Here is a 21,975-nt window from a genome sequence, read left to right as displayed (position 1 = left end):
CTAAATGTGTCTTATTTATGTCGACATACGTATTATTTATGTTTACATGCAAAATCGTTATGCTAATATGCGAGTAAAATATGCTAAACATACAATTTATTGATGTTGGCATGCAACTTACCTATGTTGACATGAACTTTATAAAGTTAAAAGTTTAGATGAATGTGTTCACTTTCAACCTATTTATGTCACAATGCAATCATATTCGCTAGCCAAGTGTCTGGTTCGTTTTTCTCATCTCCCCTTGGCTAACGAAAAACGAATCAGACACTTGGCTATCGAAGATGCCTACTAGTATTACAGTATGTTACACGTTAAAGTTATTATCTTGCATGTCACATATTTATCTAGCATGTCGACATATTTGATTGAAAAATAACTTGCACATACGGGGAAGAAGTATGCTAACATACGATTTACAACACTGTTATTGTTCTTATTGTTATTATAGGGAAAAGTTAGCTTTGCTTATCACGAAAGGAGAAATTATTTACTTCATACCCTCTTTTTAGGATGCATGATTTCATGGCCTTTAATTCAACTTTAACATTTCAGACTGATTTTTTAGAACAAATTTAGTCGCCTTTATAAGTAGAGGCCAACTATTAGAACACTTATCATTTTAATAAATGCAAATCCGCTTAAATCTTAACATTCTCAATATATTTAAAATCGGCAGGTTAATCCTTTTAACCTCTGCAGTGTTATGGATTAGTTATAATTAAAATACCGATTAGTAATTACACTTTCCCTCAGTATGCATTTCCATCGATTTGATTGAGATGTTACTTTGATTGTTCCACAAACACTCTGATCAACTACATATCATTGAAAGAACTTAAACGAAGATGAACAGGTTTTTGCTTCTGTTGTACTTTTCATTCGCATTTCTTCTCTCTGGAGTCGACGGCAGTACTCCCGCACAGGTGAACAATTTGATCTCGACACTACTCCAAGGCTATGACAAGAGGACCAGACCTGTCAATGATCAGGACAAAGCCGTCAAAATACACATCAGTTTTTATCTTTCCATTGTCAACGACATCGATGAGGTAGCAGAGAAATTCGTCACCACCGGATGGCTTTCTCTATCTTGGACAGACCAGAACTTAGTGTGGGATTATGCGGCGAATCATGACATATACTCAATTCACCTGAACCAGGTAGGACACGACAATTTAAGATTACGGAGGCCTTGCAACTAGTTGATATCGTTAAGACCGAGCGATAGTCGAGTACTCGAACATTCGTTGACATCCCTAAAAAAATGTAAATAGTATATGTAGCTCTGGGTTTTAATTTTATTACGTCACATAGCTATATAGAAACTCCCTATAGAACAAAATAAGAATTTGTTTAACAATGTTATCATTATTTAACACTGAACATAACAAAAAATTGAAAATGTGATAGCTTGGTGTTACAATTATTTAAAATCAACAGAGCAATGTCTAGTAGAGAATCTTTCTTTCTCTCTATAACAAGCAAGTAGCAGCTATTTTCCCCACCTCTTACTAATCACCAAAGCAACCACATTTTCAAACGTTACTTTTACTCAATCTTATATCTAAACGATATCTTGCAGAAACCCGAGAAATAACACTTTAGACATTAAACTATTATTATAATAATAATAGGAATTTCATTTTTTGTACAATATACATATATATTTTCTTATACCATAAACCAACTTTTATTCGCGAGCGAGAAATTTTCGGGAGGTTAGCGAGAGAATTTTCGTCGCGAATATTTCTCGCGTACCAATCCTTTGTCTATAGATTTATAACAATACAGGTCTGGATAAGTCTTGGTCGCTAAATAAAGTCGCTGCGAATAAAAATTGGTTTACAGTATATAAAGGATTTAAAACGATTTTGTAAAAAGAATTAACCATTTGATATAATCGTATTTTTCTCGGGATTTTTCTTCATCATAAAATGAAAATTCAAGGGAGTGGGATATGATGAAAAATATGACGATGACAGGGAAATATGAAGTTTTATTGTCTAGAACCAATCAGATGTCGCATTATACAGAATAATCATATTGAGGCATAATAAATTCATTTGTATATAATGTGTCCGAATTTTTGCTTACTAGCAATTGTTTCTGTTTGAATTTTTTTTCGAATTAAAATCCTAAAGTGTGGATGTTTAGAGGAGTGGACAGGAATAGAAATCTAAAATATTATTGATTATTTTGGCGTAATTTATTTTTATTGCAGCTGACTGAAAAAAATTACAAACTTTTTTTGTCCTTTGATTGTTTATTCCATATGTGTAGTTTGTTGCAACTAAAAAAATTTCATTTGTTGCAATATCTTTTTTATTAAATGTCAAACCTCAATGGCATACACATACCAAAGGATTTTTATTTCAAATCGGGGAGGGAGATGTAGTGGGAGGGAGATATGTTTCTTAAGGTCAGATTTCATGTTAATTCCTAGCCTTGCATGTCCAAAATAAGCCTGATTTGAACAAAAATATTAGGGAAGGGGATTATCCCTTTCATCTGAAGCAACGTCCCCATTTAACAAAAGATGCAGCTAATACGTGTTGAATCACCGAAGGTGTAAGCTGTTATTCTTGTGCTGGCATTTCATAGTCTATTGGCAAAATATTGTCATTTATAAGTATATTTTCTACTGTTTAATTTTTCTTCTGATTTGCCACTAAAGCGTATGATGTTTCATTGTAGAATGATATATGGAAACCGGACATAGTTTTAAAAAATGGTTTCACTAAATTTAAAGAGATGGGAGGAAGTTTCTACTACGTTTCTGTCGATTCTTCTGGTTATGTGTCGTGGTATCCTTACGAGGTGTTTGAAACTAGATGTTCTATTGATATCACTCACTTTCCATACGATAAACAAACCTGCAAAATCGTTTTCATCGTGTGGAGTTACTCAGTCAATCAAGTCGAAATTGAGAAGTCTCCCAATGGTGTCGAATATTATGAGTTTGAAGAGAACAGTGTTTGGACAATTCTGGACACTGAATCAATTGTTAACAAAGATAAATATGAATCAGAAATCATCTTCAAAATTGAACTGCAAAGAAAGCCAAAGTATTTTGTCATGAATATGATTCTGCCTGTCCTTTGCCTTAGTCTGCTCAGCTTGTTAGTTTTCCTGATACCTGTGGATGCTGGAGAGAAGATGGGATACTCCATTACCGTATTTCTATCGTTTGCGGTTTTCCTGTCCATAATCAGTGCCGAATTACCGGTAAACTCAGAGAGTACCTCCACATTAAGCTTCTACCTTGTTCTTCAGATGGGTGTAGGTACTCTAGTACTGGTCATCTCAGCCATACAACTTCGTCTGCATCACAGAAAAACTACCGCTGATATGTCTCAAATCTTCAGAAAAATGGTGAAGCTTGATAGATGTCTGCGCTGTAAATCAGGCTGTTGTCTTTCAAAGAAAGTACGTGCGATTGAAAAAAATGAGATCGAAGAACAGGGAATTCATACGGATGACGACATTGAGTGGACTGATGTCACATCCGCTATTGACTTTTTATGTTTCTGGTTGTTTTTTATTTTCAACATTGTTGTAACCTCATATCTCTTCATTTCAATTATATCATCGTAGAAATAGGTCAAAGTTATGTAAATTGTCAATTTGGTCCTCATAAATCAACACTTTTTAAAAGTGTTTCGATGCGTTAAAACTTTAATCGTTTTGTTATGTAGAAAAGTTGAAATAAATATTTCCATCCATTTATTCAATTAGTTTAAGGACTTATTTGCCTCGAATTGTGTTTTTTTTCCAATTCAATCAGACAAAAATATGAATCTTTTTAAAAGTTTCTAATGGAAAAATACAGAGAACAGCAAAAGTAAAAATTTATAAACGAACGTTATAATTTTGGGAGAGATGTTGGTTGGAAATAGTTAAAAAAAGTTGTAGATATTATTCTTTTACATTTAAGACGTGTAGATCAGATTGAAATCAAGCATAAAACTTCAAAATTAAAAAAAGAGACAATAAAGATTTTTTTGGGAAACAAGTACATTTTCAAGTATTTCAAAAAATGCTGTGTTTACTTAGACATGTAAGGTTATGTCATTTTATGTTATATTCAAATTTTCACTCGGTGTGCTAGCCCACATAAGTGTCATTATGACAATTTTACTTAACCTGCAATATCATATTGCAAATCACCGGTATATCTTGAGAGAAGAACAAGTAATTATGGAATACATGTATCATTGTTTTGTAAACAGCAAAAGTAAAATCGTTAAAATATGAGCCGTTAAAATGTTCCTAATCAATCGAAGTAAAAACTGTACATTTCAAGCGTTTCATAGTATCCCCTTTTAAAAATATTCAATCGTTTATCGTGCCCTCAACATGAACTAGATCTACTGGATAACTGGTTCACAAGGATTTTATCTGAAACATTATGATATTCGTCTTGGAAAGTAATCAAATTTTTATTTGTATTTCAGACACAAAGCAATATAAATAACAGTTTATGTTATTAAGTTTTAAAATATTTAACCAATAATTGAAAATTTAAACCACCGCTGCACATGTTTTGTCAACTGTTGATTTAAGGAGGCAGTTAACAGTACTCCGATGTAAAATAGATAGACAATGAATTATATCTTTTTTATTTATTTATTCTCTGAAATCAACTTGTTAAGAACTATTAATCCCCAATATGAGAAAACTTAATTGAGTTTTGTCCCCTGCATTTTATGAAAATATTTGAATGACAAAAATGAATTAAAAAAGAAAATCTGTGGTGTGAACATTCAATCCATTTACAAATAAAACTATGAAAACCTTATGTGATGCTGATAGTTTTGCAGTTTTAATTCTGCGTAATGATATATGTACAATCTAAGATTATAGTTAAACATTACATGTATACGATGATGCTTAAAGTAATATAAGCTGCATATTTTATGCTGAATTGCTTTTTTCACGAAAATGTTATTTTCTACTAAAATGTCAATAATATCATGGTTTTTTAAAATTTCCTTTAGCCTTATTTATGTGGGAAGAGCCGATATGAGCCCAAATTGAAGCAGAATTGAATTACTGTCGTCCTGTACAAAAATTTAACTTCAATATATTCCTTTGAAGAGAAATCTTTCTTCTGACAAAAATAAATGATTTTTAAAAATCTTATTTTGTGATAAAAGTTCAAGTTATTTGCAGACTAAGTATTTTAGCAGGTATTTAAATGAGAAAGAAAATTATAAAAAATACAGCTCATATTGCTTTAAACATTATATGCTGATACTTCCTCACACTATTTATTAATGTTAATCGATACTTTTTTCTTTCAATGCTAATGCTTATACTCGTGTTTTTTTTTTATCCTTTTTGTATTGTTCTATGATGATTTTTCATTCTATGCTTATACTTTATTATAAATGATGATTCTTTGTTTTTGTAATTTTGTAATACATGACGACACTCTGTATAAATTAATTTTTAACTTTAAAAATAAGAATAGGAATGGCATGGGGTGATAACGAACAGTGTTCAAAATCAAAAGTCCAAAGGAGAAATACAAAAGGAGCAGAGCAAACACGGGTCTCTACAAAAATTACAGGTAGGGTCGTAAGCCATGGAGGAGTGGGCATCCTCTGCTGACTGGTGACACCCGCCTTGTGCTCTTTGTCGTTATAGGAAAACAGAACAATCCGAAAACAATTGGGAGACTAATTATGGTCTAACAATAAGTATAAAAAACGTCAGTCAGCATGTGACCTAGTGGAAGATTGTTTTTGCTGTCAAGGTCGTTGTATCGACCATAGAATTTACGAAAAGATAACTGTAATCGAGACTGTTGATAGTCCTGTTTTATCAAATTTTTTCTCGTTAGCTTGCCTAGCCTTAGACATCGTTCATACGTAGAGCTTGCCCTTGCTTGTCGAATTAACTAAGAAACAAGAAATTCATATGCAGGTGATGGTTGAAGTTATGAAATGTATTTAATTTAAGTACATGTTATTTAAGTACATGTATGTCTAACCAGAACAATATCTAACACTTAGAATGAACCTTTAAAATGTTTCTAGTCATTAAAGGTAAGAAAAAAGTGCATATTTAAAACGTTCCGTTCTATGACCCACAAAAGATATTAATTTTTTTAAACTGTATGTACTTTTAATTTCTGTTTATAGAATAAGATTATGGTTTATCGTAGCCTCAACATGAACTGGACACACTGGGTCACTCGTTCATTAGTACTTCACAGTCAGCATTGTGATTTTCGTCTTCGCTAGAAAATAATCAAATTATTTTCGTATTACATAAAAGAAAATAGTTAATAAGTTTGACAATAAAGTTTTATATTATTTAACCGAATTGAATAATTTAAAACCTTTTAACCAACGCTGAAACTGTTGGATTAAGGAGGCAGTTAACAACATTCCGATGTTAAGTAGAAATACAAATGGTATCTTGATGATAATTGAACAGAACAATGGTGATATTGGTTTACTTTCTTTGCTAGTAGTTAAAGGGACTTGGACACGATTTGAGTTCAAAAATTTTATTTTTATTTTTTATGTATAAAATGGTTAACTGGTGCATTCTAAATAATTGACCAAAATATTGAATGTTAAAGTCAAGTTACAAGCGAGATACAGAGGTAAGAATTGGTTGTTATGTAAACAAAGCTCGAGTCTTATAGTTGTTTACAAAAATGTAATGTAGAGTATTACCATTTTGTAGACAAATGACATGCAAAAAACAATTTAAATTAATTCAATATCTTCATAAATACTATTTTCAACAAAAGAAAGATACACTTGATTGAAACTTACACCAATACAACACATTCGTAAAAAATGACATTTTCGAGCTTTGTTTACAAAACAAAGAATTATAATCTCTGTATCTTGCTTATAACTTGATATTTGACTTTCAAATTTTGACATAGCATTGTAAACTTCTATATTTATCAGTATAAACATTGAAAATGGGAAAATAAAATTTGAAAATTTTAAGTCAAATCGTGTCCAAGTCCCTTTAAGTTTCAATTAGTGTTATTTCACTAAATGTAGATTCATTTTGTAATTTTCGATGATAATTTGTCATTAAACGCTGATGCTTCGTTGTACATATTGCTATGCTTCTTTGTCATTATGATCTCTTACTAAATTGAATAATGATACTTTTTCTACAAATTAATTTCCGACTTTCAAAAAAAAAAGAGTTGAAAGCATTAAACTGGATATATTAATAATTCATTTTTGTTAAAGGAAGTGAACATAAAAAAATTCATTGTTGCTTAATAAATTTTAAAAGCCTTTTGAAACTTAAAAATGAGGTCTGTTACCTTTTTGTTTATTTCTATTAAGAGATTTTATCAATTTAACACTCTCAGTGAAAGACTTATGGAGGTAATCCATTATTCCCAAGCATGCACCTGTTCTCTGACGTAGATAAGCCACATTGCTGCTAGTGACTGGGTCAATGTTGGAACTAGGCCAGTGTTTATGTATAAGTTGATTAAAGTTACAAAGAAAAATATGCCTTGATGTGAAGAAAAATGTTGTGTACTGTCATGAGAAGAGAAGGATTTAGTACATTTCTATAAATGAACCTCAGATTGGAGGTTTTTAAAGTTTACGAGATATCTATACTTACCTGCATCAACTTTTTGCATTTTCCCCGAGCTGCCTACGATCATGCCTGAACTTTTGAGACCACCCCTGTGGTATCATCTAGTGTTTACCCATAATGCACAAGCATACTTCCGTTACAGTTTTGTGAGGGCCTACACAAATAGGACCCAATGAACAGGGGTGGGTGATGCAGGTAAGTATATATATCTCTTAACAGGGGTTTTACCTTTAAAAACCTCCAGTTTACATCAATATCTATACTTACCTGCATCAACTTTTTGCAGAATTTGTAGCAGAAATATTGGGCGGGAGATTACAATCACTATCATATAATAGTAAAATAAAGAATACACTCACCAAAAAAGATATTCTATTTTTGTTCTTTTTCTTTTGCCCATCTCGATGTATCAAGGACTGATGACTTGGCAAACCGAGCTTCTCCTTGAAGAACATCTCTCATATAGAATGAAGTAAAGGTGTTTTCTGTTGCCCAATGAGCTGTCTGTAGAATTTCTTCTAGAGTTGCACCATTGAAAAGGGCCCATGAAGTTGCCAATCGTCTTGTATCATGTGCTCGCACATGAGATAAAGTCTCATTGTTATGTTCATACACAAACTTTACAAGTGACACAATCCTTCTTGAAATTGAATTCTTGGATGCCGGTTTTTGTGAGTCCAATTTGTAAGTCAAGAATAAACACTTTTCATCACCACGAGAAGACTCTGTCCTTTTTAGGTACATTTTAAATTCTCTACAAGGACGCAAAAGCAAGTCTCTACTGTCTGTTGCAAAGCTATAAAACTCTGGTATGAATATTGGTTTCCATGGCTTTCCTAATCTCTGAGTTTTGGCTAAAAACTGTATACATGTATTTGGTAATAAACGTATTCCATTCTGCTTAAGACGTAAATGTGACTCTCCAATTGAAAGAGATTGAATTTCGCTTACTCTTGATGCTGTTGCCAGAGCTACAAGGAACACCGTCTTCCATGTAAGGTACTTCATATCGCATGAATTGATCGGTTCAAATGGGGAATCACACAACTTCCAAAGGACAGTCGGCAAATCCTAATTTGGGAGTCGTACATTAGGTTCAGAATTGTATATTCCTTTTATTAACTTTGGCAGATCAGTGTTGTTACTGACAGATCTATTGCTCCAACTCTTATACATAGATGCTATCGCTGACCTATAACCCATTAACGTATTTGGCTGACAATTACGTTCCTCATGCAAATAGATGAAGAAGTCTGCTAAATCAGGTACAGTGGCCTCAACTGAAATCTTTTGGTTCTTGGCACACCATTCCTTGTGGATTCGTATTCTATTTTTCTTGTTGACCGTCTTCGGGAGTTGAAGATAATTGACTTAGCTTTCTCAGAAAATCTATTCGCTGTTCTTTGTTGTTTGAAATTTTCCAAACCGCCAGATGCAGACTTTCTGGACTTGGATGAATGAACTGCCCTCTTCTTTGAGTCAACATGTCTCTTATTATTGGAAGTTCCCTTGGAATGTCGACCAATAGATGTAGTAGGTCTGGAAACCATGACTGTCTTGGTGAAAACGGAGCGATGAGGAGAAGAACACACGACTCCTGTTTCACTTTCCTGAGTACTTTCGGAATTAATATGGGAGGAGGAAATGCATATGCAAACATTCCTGTCCAATCTACAGCTAGCACATCGCATTCCAATGCCAAGGGGTCTGGAAACGGAGAACAAAACACTGTTAGTTTCCGGTTTTCCCTTGTTGCGAATAAATCTATGTTTGGAGTGGGGAAAATTCGAAAAATCTGCTGAACTATTTCTTGGTTGAGACTCCATTCTGTCATCTTGGGAATTTGTCGCCCTCTGGACAACTGATCCGCTATTACATTCCTTTTCCCAGGAATGTGAGCTGCTTTGAGCTGTATCCCGAGAAGGTGACACCAATGCAGAATCCTCCATGACATCATGCATAGGGCTGCAGACTTTGTCCCCCTTGGCGATTGATGTAAGATACTACAGTTGAATTGTCTGTCCTCAGCAAGACTTGCCTGTGTTTGACATTGTCCCTGAAGTGATGAAGTGCATTCTCCACTGCACTGAATTCCAACAGATTTATATGTGATGACTGTTCTATCACCGTCCATTCCCCGATACATTGCGATCCTTTAGGTGGGCTCCCCACCCGTAAGTTGATGCATCCGTCCACAAGGTTAAGTCTGCTCTGAAGCTCAGAATAAACGTCCCTGCCAGAACGTTCCATCTCTCTATCCACCAGAGAAGATGTGGGATGGGGAAACTGTCGATTTGAATCATATGATCCAGTTCGTCCACATGTGGACGCCACTGGGAAAGAAGGCAGAACTGAATGGGACGCATCTTGAGTCTGGCAAGAGGTACCAAATCTATACAGGCTGCCATTAAACCAAGGACTCTGAGGAATGTACGTGCTGGGATAAAAGATTCCATAACCATGGTAGAAATTGCCCCACGCAGACTGAGAAAACGGTCCAAACTGGGATAGACCATACCCTGTTGGAGGTTGAATAGTGCTCCAAGATAAGTTATCCGTTGCGTTGGTTGCAGAATTGACTTGGAATGATTTATTACCAGGCCCAAGTCCATCAGCAGAAACAAAGTTCTCCTTAGTTGATGAACTAATGTTATTCGATCTGCATTTTTGAGAAGCCAATCGTCCAGGTACATATAAATGGAAATCTGTTGACTTCTTAGATGTGCACCTATTGCCCCCATTAATTTCGTAAACACTCTTGGGGCTGTTGCTAGACCGAAGGGCATTGACCGGAATTGATAATGGATATTGTCTATGCAAAACCTGAGGTATTTCCTGTCTTCTGGATAAATTGAAACATGTAGATATGCATCCTTTAGATCTATTGATGCCACCCAGTCTCCTACATTCAGAGCCTGTATTATTGACCTTAGAGATTCCATCTTGAAATGTTGATTTTGAAGAAATATATTTAACGGTTTCAAATTGAGAACCGGACGGTATCCTCCGTCTCGTTTTGGAACAACAAGGGGGTGCTGTAAAACCCCTGACCTTCCTGGGTCTTGGGAACAATCTCTATGGCATGCTTTTCTAATAAACTTTCTATTTCTTCTAAAATACATCGTCTTTACATCGTCTTTGGACGACATCTTGTACATTTGTTATTCTTACTCCTGTATTTGGAGGATGTTTTATGAACACAAGTTTGAGTCCTTCCTGGACTATTTTTAAAATCCAATCGTCGGATGTAATTTTCATCCACTCCCTGTGGTACGAAATGATCCGATAGCCTACTTTGGCTGATTTCTGCAACTCGAGTCGAATCTCTAATTGATCCGTCAAAATTACTTTGGGGGGCGAAACCCCAAACGATCTTGTGCAGAGCCACGAGTTTGACCTCTGAAGGAACCTTTCGAATTGAAATTTCGTCCTCTTCCTTTAGTAGTCTTTTGATTCTTTTCTGCAGCAAACTTTCCCTTCTTTGCAAAGGATGACTGCTGTTCTTTCGGTTCCGAGGTGCCCATTGAATCATCTCTCTTTCTTTTCCTTGCAGAACTGAGGGCTGAACCATCTCTCTGCTTTGAACCCCTCAGGTGCTGTGTTTCTTTAGCATCGCGCATACTTTCTGCACTTGCGTGAAGAATATCAAAATACTTCCCACAAAAGAACTTAGGATTCAGAGTTGTCTGTACAAGTAGTTTGTTTTCAGTTGCTTTGTTTTTAAAAGCAAAATCCTCAATGTGAATGGCTCTGCGGGCTGCAACTGCACGCACTTATATGCGGGAAGTAACATCAGCCATTGACTTGAACACCTGCATGAGTGCTTGTAGGGCCTCTGTTTTGTCCTCATCAGATACAACTTTATTAACGTAGGACATAATTAGAGAGGCATATGTCAACTCTCTAAGAAGAAGTCGAGATCCTTGATCTATCTTCCATAACTCATTGTTGCGTGAATGCAACATAGGGTTGCAGAACCGGTAAGAATTTTTGTTTCCTTTTCTCCCTGTTGTAGAACTGCTGTCCTCAATGTTGTCATCAAGGCGCAGCGTTGTGCAATACTTGTCAAAGTCGGAGGAAGTGACTCTGTATTTTTCATCATCTGATGCTTTATAAGTCCGAATTGGACCTTTTCGCTGGAATTCTTCATCAACATCTGTTAATATGTTCAAAATGTACCCATCCATAGGCAAACACTGTTGTGGGGTAGATGATTTTGTCCCAATCAAACGATTTGACATGTATGATTTGAAGTCTCGGCTCTGATTTTCAGAGGCATCAACTGAGTTCTGTAGACACTTTTTTAACAAAATTTTTCCAGTCTACCATGCATGAACTATTAGAATCTGTGTCATGCGTATGTACTGAACCCAAGACAGAGTTATCAAACTCTGAACGATTGTCCTCGTGAACATCAATAACATCATCAAGTGAATTGCTTAAGACTTGATCAGTTTCACCTCTGTGGCTTACCAGATCATCGTCATCCGATTTTCTGGAGCGTTGATCATCTGACGGTCGAAATCTATCGAACCTGTTACACGCCCTGTCTGAACGAACGTCAGACGTAATAGCACCAGTCGGTTGTTTATTCGAATCCTGGACCAACTCTTTAATTCTAGCGTCAATCAACCTTTTCTTGCAATTCTCTTGATATTGCTGCCATTGGGCTTCGAAATTTCCCAACATGAAAGGCGGAAAATTACCTACTTGAGGTGGGACTGAACCTTGCGTCAAGTCGCCGCCATTTTGACTCGTTTCTGTCGGAGAAAGATTTTCTGATGCAGCTACGTTTCCCGCAGAGGAAACTTGACTATCAGAACAATTGCCATTATTCCCCACAGAGGGAACTTCTGGATTTGGCAATGTAACTGACTTTCTCCCCGCTTCAGTATTCTTTCGCTCGATCATCTTTCTGATTAACGTCCGTTTTTCCTCTGACCACTTACTGCAAACTTCGCATGGAAACGCTTCGTTGCAAACTCTGTGTCTATAGCACTCTGAGTGGTCATCCAAAACGGTCATTTCTCTATTACATTTTACGCAAATTTTAAATGAATCAGACATTTTAAGACCGCTGGCTTAAGAAATTTTAATCAAAGAAAAGCACGCGGCTTTTCTTCTCGAAAGCCCGAACAAAACTGAAACGGAAGTATGCTTGTGCATTATGGGTAAACACTAGATGATACCACAGGGATGGTCTCTAAAGTTCAGGCATGATCGTAGGCAGCTCGGGGAAAATGCAAAAAGTTGATGCAGTAAGTATAGATATTGATGTAAACAACTATATATGATTTGTGCAAAAAACGAATAGATAAATTAATTTGTGAAATATGAGACCATCGCATTCAAGATATTTGTACGGAGATGTGGCAGTCAGTGTTTACATAAATAAAATGCTGTTTATGGATTTCAATTTAAATTAATATATAAAAATGTAATTTCATTTTCTCTGGGGGGTTTCTTACCGTTACTTTTTATTTAAATGCCCTGGAAATTTTTCTGATTTGTTTTTATCGTTTTTGATAGATAAGATCTTGATGATATGTACGCCGGTTCTGTTTATGCTGTCAGAAGAATAACAGGACTGCGACACTTTTTAAAAGTCGGGATGCTGAGCAATGCACATTGTGTGCTCATTTATGTATTATCAAACTCATAAACAAGAAATTCCCGAGTGCAAGAAAAAATAGGTCACAATAACACTGATCCACGGACATTCCATTCTAGTTACATGTCACATTAACTGCTGGTGGGAATATATCATTCTGAGATCCAAAATCTTCCTCCATAAACACTGTTTAAAAATGACAAGTCTTTACATCCATTGCAAGTTTCAATTAACATTTTGATGATGGCATTTTATCTCTGTTACTAAACGTGTGTAAAAATGCAATGTGTCTCACTGACGTCAGCATCAGTGCTGCCCTCTCTTAGATGCTTAGAGATAATCCAGCAGGGAGGTAATGATTTTAACAATATGGCAGCGCTCATGGATTGCAAGAATTAGTTATTCTAAGTGGTATATCTTCTTACTGAGGAAAGCTCTGTCTAAACGGTTTTCAGATATCATTATACACATCAAACAGACAAATTTGAGCCCTTGATAATATTTTCATGTTCACTTCCTTTAATACATTCAAGGTTTTTTCCGAGCTTTGCCGGACAGAGCCCAGAAGTTGCGATTGATCTCTCATTTCAGTTTAACGTCCGTTTATTTGACAGTTTAAATAATCCCGTAGAGGTACAGATCTGCAGCTAACATATGTTGTGAGTAAATACAGATCTTTGTACATGCTTTTACAAACATTTTCTGTTGTTGCTTTAAAAACGAATGGAAATTATTTTAGATTTAAAAAAAAGAATTTTAGGTGTCTGCCGATTAAACTGTACAAACAGAAATTTGGTGACAGATGAGAAGATGCGCTGTATAGCATATTGCCAAAGCCTAATTAAAAGATTTCTGAATATGTTGTTCAAAACTAAAATAGAGAAGAAAAGAAACATCCATAGAAGTCATTCAGTTTATTTTATTTCGAATGGATAAGTCAGAAAACCAGTGTACTATTGCATCGAAAAATGATACCTAAATTCGAAACATTCATACAATAATAAGATGAGCACCAGTGGCATACAATGGCATAAAACCCCCATAAAACCTCCTCATTCCTACAGTAATTACTAACTCGATCGTATAATGAATCTGTTAACATCCAGTAGACATAAAAGTATTAATAATTAATGTAATTATCCCAGTTCATCTTATAGCTGAACGGACCTTCATACACAGTGACTTAAAGAAATATTGCACATTGGATAAATCATTTATCGTGTGTTTTATCCACGATGAACTTGACTTTGCTTCACCTGTTTCTATTCTCAAAATGTTTTCTTTCCTATGTCGAGGGTAATACTTCCACTAAAGTCAATAATTTGATCTCGACACTGCTTAATGATTATGACAAGAGAACCAGGCCAGTAAAGGATCAACAATCTACTCTGTCCATCGACGTCAGTTTTTATCTTTCCATTGTCAACGACGTGGATGAAGTGGCAGAGAAACTCGTTACAACTGGCTACCTGTATTTAACATGGACGGACCAAAATTTAGCATGGGATAGTGCAACCAACGATATAAATTGGATTTATTTGAATCAGGTAGGTAGAGGAGAAGATTTTTGTTTTTAGTTCATCACAAAATGTGAAATATATTAATGTTCGAAATTATTGCTAGATTTTGCATCATAGCCTTAAAGTTATTTGATAAATTTTATCATCATTAAAACATTGAAATAATTCCACTCTTTTTCAGTTAAAACCTCCTTACTCTTTCTCAATGTTAACTATAACGAATTTTGCTTTTGCTATAGGATTTTTCTTATCAATCAAACCGAATTTAACTTTGAAGGGGCATGATCACAGTTGTGGTCAAAATTTATTTTTCTGTTTCTGACTGCCTCAGTACAAGTCAACTAAATTTTTTTAATATTTACAATGCTTCAGTACTAGTCAACCAAACTAAGAGTGTTATTCGTCAAATAATAAGCGAGATACAGAGCTCACAATTCTGTGGTATGTAAACAAAGCTCGTGTAATGTTCTTGTTTACATTTTAAAGGGGCATGGTCACGATTTTGGTTAAATTTTATTTTTCTGTTTTTATTATTTACAATACTTTATGAATGCACTTCAAATGATCAAACGAAATTTGGGTGCCCGTCGATGAGTTTTAAGCAAGATACAGAGCTCACAATTCTTCGTCATGTAAACAAGGCTCGTGCCCTGTTTTTGTTTATATAGGTTCAATATACCAGTAAAAAATCTTTTTCAATATGATTTGTCTATATTCTTATTTTTTTTAAGCATGAATAAACAGTTTCTAACGATTAACACATTCATTTTAGGTCTAAAACTGGAATTTTCACTTCAACATTCAAAATATAAACAAAAGCTTTGTTTACATAGCGAGGAATTGTAAGCTCTGTAACTCGCTTACAACTCAACAAATGACACTCAAATTTTGGTTGCCTATTAAAAATGCCCTACTGAAGCATTATAAACATTAAAATCGAAAAAATAATTTTTGACCAAAATCGTGACCATGCCCCTTAAAATATTGAAAAGAAAATCCAGGTTTAAAATGAATGTGACAAATCATAATCAATGCTAGAAACTGTTAATTGATGAACAAAACAAATAAGCAGATATTAAAAAATGAATCAGCTTGAAGAAGAATTTTTACCGATACATTAAATCAATGTAAAAATAAATATGGCACGAGCTTGTTTATACAACCTAAAAATTGTGAGCTCTGTATCTTGCTTATAACTCGTGTAACTAGTGACACTCAAAGTTTAGTTGATCATAAAAAAATGCACAAATGTTGCATTGTAAACAATAAAAAATAGAAAAAAGAAAATTTGACTAAAATTGTGACCATGCCCCTTAAATACATACAGGAAGATATTACATGTAATTCTACAAAAAAATGTACTATATAAGTACACTTGTATTGAAAATACATTATCAAATGCATTGAATTATCAAATGCACCATGTGAAAATTAGAATCCATTTTAATTCGTTTGAAACTCCGTTAATTACACTAGTAATTTTTTCTTTTGCCTTTTAAAATGACCTGGATTAAGAAATGTTTAACATAAAAGTATAGAAAAGTAAAGAACCAAAACACTAGATTAGTGTGTGCTCAAAAATTTAGGCATACATATTTTGACATATAAAATGTTTTCTAATAAACATATCAAATAATCAACACCCTTGTATATATAAAACAAGTTAAATTACGCCATTGGGGTGATGTATCTATATTGAATTGGGTATCTATAACAATCCAGATATAATTCAAAATCTGCGAGGAGACATCATGATGTGTGATGTGTTTTAAAATAAATATTCACTCATAATCAATATTTGTAAAGATCGCTGAAATGACTTAACTTGTTTTATAGCGAGTGCAGCTCGCCGGCGCGCAGCGCCGGTGCGAAGTGAGCTCTACCGGCAAGGCGTGTGTGAATAGAAAATTCGGAATAGTTGCACATTCATTCAACGGAATTGTTTGGCGTCAGTAAATCGGACCAGTTATGCATTGTTTTAATCGTCCCAGTAGTCTTTACACTCTCACGAGAATCAGCAAGACAATATAAAAACAATAACGATGTATACGACATACAGTCAATGTTATCTCTTAAGTTCACCTCAGTACACTCTCAATCAAAAATAATCGAGTGATGTTACAAAGGTTTACACATTGATCCGATAGATTTTTTCGACGTCAGTAAATTTTGACCCACAATTCATAGTACCAATGGTTTCCAACCTCACGTTCTCGCGAGAATCAAAGTGAAACTTTTGAGAAGCATATAAGATGTGTAATTTTAAGAACATCATGCTTTTTAAGTAAATAACACAATAAACTTCGCGTACTTTTATTTCTCAGGAGAGTTTTAAAGAGTCAGACGACACTTAACCAACGTGAACGTTGACGTCACAATAAGGGGAAATTACTCTAACTGAAGTTATTGTAAATCTCCTGAAATTACCAAAATCAACTCAGAATCTTGCAAAGCTAAAGAATGAGGTCATTTCTTTAGATGCAGGAAATAGTTGTAACTTGCACTCATTTGGATGAATGCTCACATTTATTTTATTCACTATAATAACGGTAATTTCCTGGAACGTACACGTAGCATCGCCTTTTTTTTAAAGGGGGTGGGTGGGTGGATGGCAGCCTCATCCAAAACATCTTTACAAACCAAAAGAAAAAAATCATGAAATTATAATTCTTCAGCTCTTTTTACAGTTCAATGGTTTGTTATTTTCACTTCCATTTATTACATGCGGGGGGGGGGGTGTCCATGTTCTTTTAATATGATAAGTAAATATTTAAATAATTTATATAAATAAATAATATACATAATATATATATATATATATATATATATATATATATATATATATATATATATATATATATATATATATATATATATATATATATATATATATATATATATATATAAAATAAATTATAGATTTAAGCGTAAATTTAAAAAAAGTTAAAATTAATTTTACTAAAAAAGTGAAGGGGGCAAATCCATGATAAGTCGATTTTCTATGTGTAAATTGAAGAAAAAAAATTAAATTTATTTTGTTTAACATGGGGGGGGGGGGGGGGCTCTATGATGAGTCAATTTTTATAAGTAAGTTTAAGAAAAAATGTCTACTGCAAAAAAAGGGATGAACTGACGTTACAATCACTTTAAAAGAGGAGATACAGCACAATGAACATTTATATATATAACATTTATATTAAAATCTTTATTCTTCAACAACATAGTGTCTGAGATTAAACTATTGTTCTACTTATAAATAAATAAAATTATAACAAATCTTATAAACAATGAATAATGAAAATTTACTGAAAAATAGGTTGTTGTTTTTTTTATTTTGCAATCAAATTCATTTACGTTGTTAATTTTATTTTTATTGATTTATCATAATTCATTGTTTGATCACATGCTGTGCTCGCCCCAACGGTCGCACCGTAAAACATATTAAGGTTTTCTTCTGATGATCAAAGTATTTATGTTCCATTGTAGAATGATATATGGAAACCGGACTTAGTTTTAAAAAATGGTTTCACGAAGTTTAAAGAGATGGGTGGAAGCTTCTATTACGTTTACGTTTATAACTCCGGTGATGTGACGTGGAAGCCCTACGAGGTGTTTGAAACAAGATGTGCAATAGACATCACTTACTTTCCATATGATAAACAAACATGCGAAATCATTTTCATTGTGTGGAGCTACTCGGTAGATGAGGTTGCGATTCATAAGTCATCCAATGGGATCGACTTTTACGAATACGAAGAGAACAGTGTTTGGACAGTTTTGTACACCGAATCAACTATCAACAAAGATAAATATGAATCAGAAATTATCTTTACCATTTACCTACAACGAAAGCCAAAGTATTACCTAATGAATATAATACTCCCTGTCCTTTGCCTTGGCCTGCTCAGCTTGTTAGTTTTCCTGATTCCCGTTGATGGTGGGGAGAAGATGGGGTACTCCATTACCGTATTTCTATCGTTTGCGGTATTCCTGTCAATTATTAGCTCAGAATTACCGGTAAACCCCGAAAGTACCTCTATATTAAGCTTCTATCTTGTTCTCCAAATGGTTATTGGCACCTTAGAACTGGTCATCTCAGCCATACAACTACGTCTGCATCATAGAAAAAAGACCGCAGATATGTCACAAATCTACATAAAGATTGTAAAGTTGGATAAAGGCCTGCGTTGCAAATCATGGGGGAGTTGCTCGAAAAAAGTACAGGTATCAGCAAATAATGAAATAAAAAAGATCGAAGTGTCAGAAGTACCAGACGCTGATCATGATACTGAGACGAGAATCGAGTGGAGTGACGTCACATCCGCTATTGACTTCCTAAGCTTTTGTACGATATTCATCATCAATATTTCTATAACTTTATATCTTTTCATCGCTATTATTGATAATAAGGAGAACTGATTGGAGAAATTGTTGTTAAGAACTTCATCTCAAATGGAACAATTTATGCCTCAAACACAAATGGAAATACTTTTTTGTCAATACAAATTCGTGATCAATTTTTCTACGTATCTTTCAAGCATTGAAATTGTTCCATGACGTGTTTGTGTGCGTGCAATGGTGGATAAGTTTAACATTCATTTAAAAAAACAAAATTATCGTTGAACATATCACTTTAATCATAACATCATCAATCAGTAATTATCATTATATATCTCAAGAATATCAAAACGTAATCATTTGATCGTTGATTCCATAATTACCTTTGACATGATAACTGTAGGGTATTTTAGAACTGGGTGCGAGTTGTCTTCGGTTGTAGTTGGGGCGAATTGTTTTAAAGACGAGTCACCTAATTCCGTCTAATAAGTTTAGATGCTCATATTTATGTTGCATAAAAATTAAAATTTAATTTTCTTTTATTTACTTTGTTTTTAAATGTTTACCCCACTATTTTGATTACTTCGACATTTCTAATTAGCAGGCGGACAATAAAAAGTTAAGTTAGAAGGAGAAAATGTTCACAGTTAAAATTCAAACTTACGTATTTTCTTTAGCTGTACATCAGTTTATCAGAGTCTGTGATAGATTTTCTTTATTACAATCTGTTGCTGCCTAGAACTAAATTCAAATAGAACTTTTACATTTACGCTCGCTCAATAATTTGACTATTTCAATAATATACATTCTTATGTACTTTCAACTCCAAGTTATAATAATTACGAAGGCGGTTGTAAATTATCAGTATACATGCATACGGTAAGAACCTGGTACTAGTAAGTTGTAAGAACTTGTGTGTTTGAACCATTTGTTTATGTTTATACAATGAAATATGTTCAAAGCACTGTGACTGTTGAGTACTGAAATGTATTTCCTGTGACGTCTTAAGTCCTTTTCACAATTGGCGCACGAGCACTTTACAACACTGCAACTAGAATTTTTTAGATTCGCACGAGCTCTCTCATACGTTGCACGAGCTCTCGCATTCGTTGCATGCGTTTTAGTGCTCGCATCAAGTCTTCTCAAAATAGTAGACATGCACACAATTCAGACGCGACCGAATGCGATCCAAAACATCGCAGTACAACGTACGAACATTACTACGAACGTTTATTAACGTTTTGTGTACTCACAAGAGTGATGCATTATTTTTAAAGGTCGTAAGATGAATCGCAGTTGGTAATGCGCGTATTGTGCGACCATGAGTCTGTTGCTCAACATGTCTCATGTTATCTTGCAACGTTTTACTATCATTGCACGACTAATCAGTAATATGCCATGCTTTGCCACTAGTATATATACCCTGTATAATCATCTCTGTTTCAGACCACAATTCAACAAAATACATTTATTGCATGATGGTGAGGGAAATATAAAATTTATTTCTCCAAGAAAAATCATGTTTCCCCAGGGCATCGCCCGCGGAAAATTTGTTTTTCTGGGGGAATAAATCTTCATATTCCCTGAACATTTATGCAATAAACGAACAACATATGATTATACAAAATAAGTTGATTTTTTAAAAATTGTTTGATTGTTTGATGTTCTCTGTTACTCTCGTTTTTCTTTCATAATTTTGAATCATAGATAGTTTAGTTGGTTTTGTGATATATAGAGAATCATAATGATCAAATATTTTTGATTTAATCATATGCTCATATCAGCTTTTTCATTCCTATGAAATCGCCCTGTCATGTGACTTTCTAGACCAATCAAATATAATAGAACAATCATATTGAGGTATAATAATAAATGCTGCTGCATCTCTGTTTCTTACTGGCCGGCATGTTCTTTCGCTTTCAACTATGTCTACTGAAGAGCGTCGGAAATGGGCGGTATATATACCCCCTCTGACTCGCACGAGCATTCGTATCATTGAACGCTTGATCGCACGCCCAATCGCATTGGCGCACGTTCAATCGTCCGATCACCTGGTCTCTCGTGCGATCCTATCGCATTATCATTCAACAGTCGCTTTCATTGTACAACAGTCGCATATAGACGCAAGATATATCGCAAGATTTAATGCGTTAACATCGCACAACGCTCGCTTAGATCGTGCAAATTTCGTACGAATACTTTTTTCAAATGCGATTATTTCGGCCGAAATTTTATCGGTCGCACGAATATTCAGTCGCTACTGCTCGTGCGCCAATTGTGAAAGGGGGCCCCGGGCTTTAGTAGATGTAACAACAAGAAAGCTTAAGGCTTCATTTTTTCTAGGTATGACAAAGTATGATTTAACAAAGTATCAATATCCTAATTTAATGAATGATAATCATTCAAAAACAAAATGTCATCGTGAAATGTTCGGAGTATCATCAAATTATCAAGTTACAGCATATAAAGGTTGATTATGATCATGTTATAAATTAAAATAAGTTTGTGAAAGTATCATCATGAAATCAGAAAGTAAAATCATGTAAAGACAATGTACTAGACATAACAATCACACTAGTATTAATTAATAATGATTATTGATTAAGTCGCAGCATACAACGACAATTAAAGTAAATTTTTCATGTCATTAACTCGCTTAAACGTGAGGGGTTTATTGGCCTCCAACCTTCAGTTAAACGATTCTATGACTAAAGATTATTCCCTGGAGGACAGACAACTGTTAATATTTAATTCATGAAATTGTCAAGCTAATGACAAAGCTCGTCAAATTTAACATGCTAGGTACATGTAAACAGTAAATTAGATTTGTCTGCATTTGAATCTTTTAAAAAAGTAGATTTCTTTTAGAAAATCGTAACAACATTGAATCAATGTTTTATGATAGTGAAG

At 34.3% G+C, this 21,975-nt stretch overlaps 1 protein-coding gene across 1 annotated transcript; it reads left to right on the top strand.

Annotated features, from left to right (window-relative positions):
• Positions 1-773: 773 nt before the first annotated feature.
• Positions 774-4,816, top strand: LOC105343307 (acetylcholine receptor subunit beta). Its single transcript, XM_011450623.4, has 2 exons — positions 774-1,163; positions 2,698-4,816. The coding sequence occupies exons 1-2, from the start codon at positions 849-851 to the stop codon at positions 3,595-3,597; spliced, it is 1,215 nt and encodes a 404-aa protein (XP_011448925.3). The 5' UTR covers positions 774-848; the 3' UTR covers positions 3,598-4,816.
• Positions 4,817-21,975: the final 17,159 nt, after the last annotated feature.

Source organism: Magallana gigas, chromosome 8 (assembly GCF_963853765.1).
Source record: "Magallana gigas chromosome 8, xbMagGiga1.1, whole genome shotgun sequence".
Taxonomy (NCBI): domain Eukaryota; kingdom Metazoa; phylum Mollusca; class Bivalvia; order Ostreida; family Ostreidae; genus Magallana; species Magallana gigas.
The sequence above is the reverse complement of the archived record's forward strand: the minus strand, read 5'-3'. Positions and strand labels throughout refer to the sequence as shown.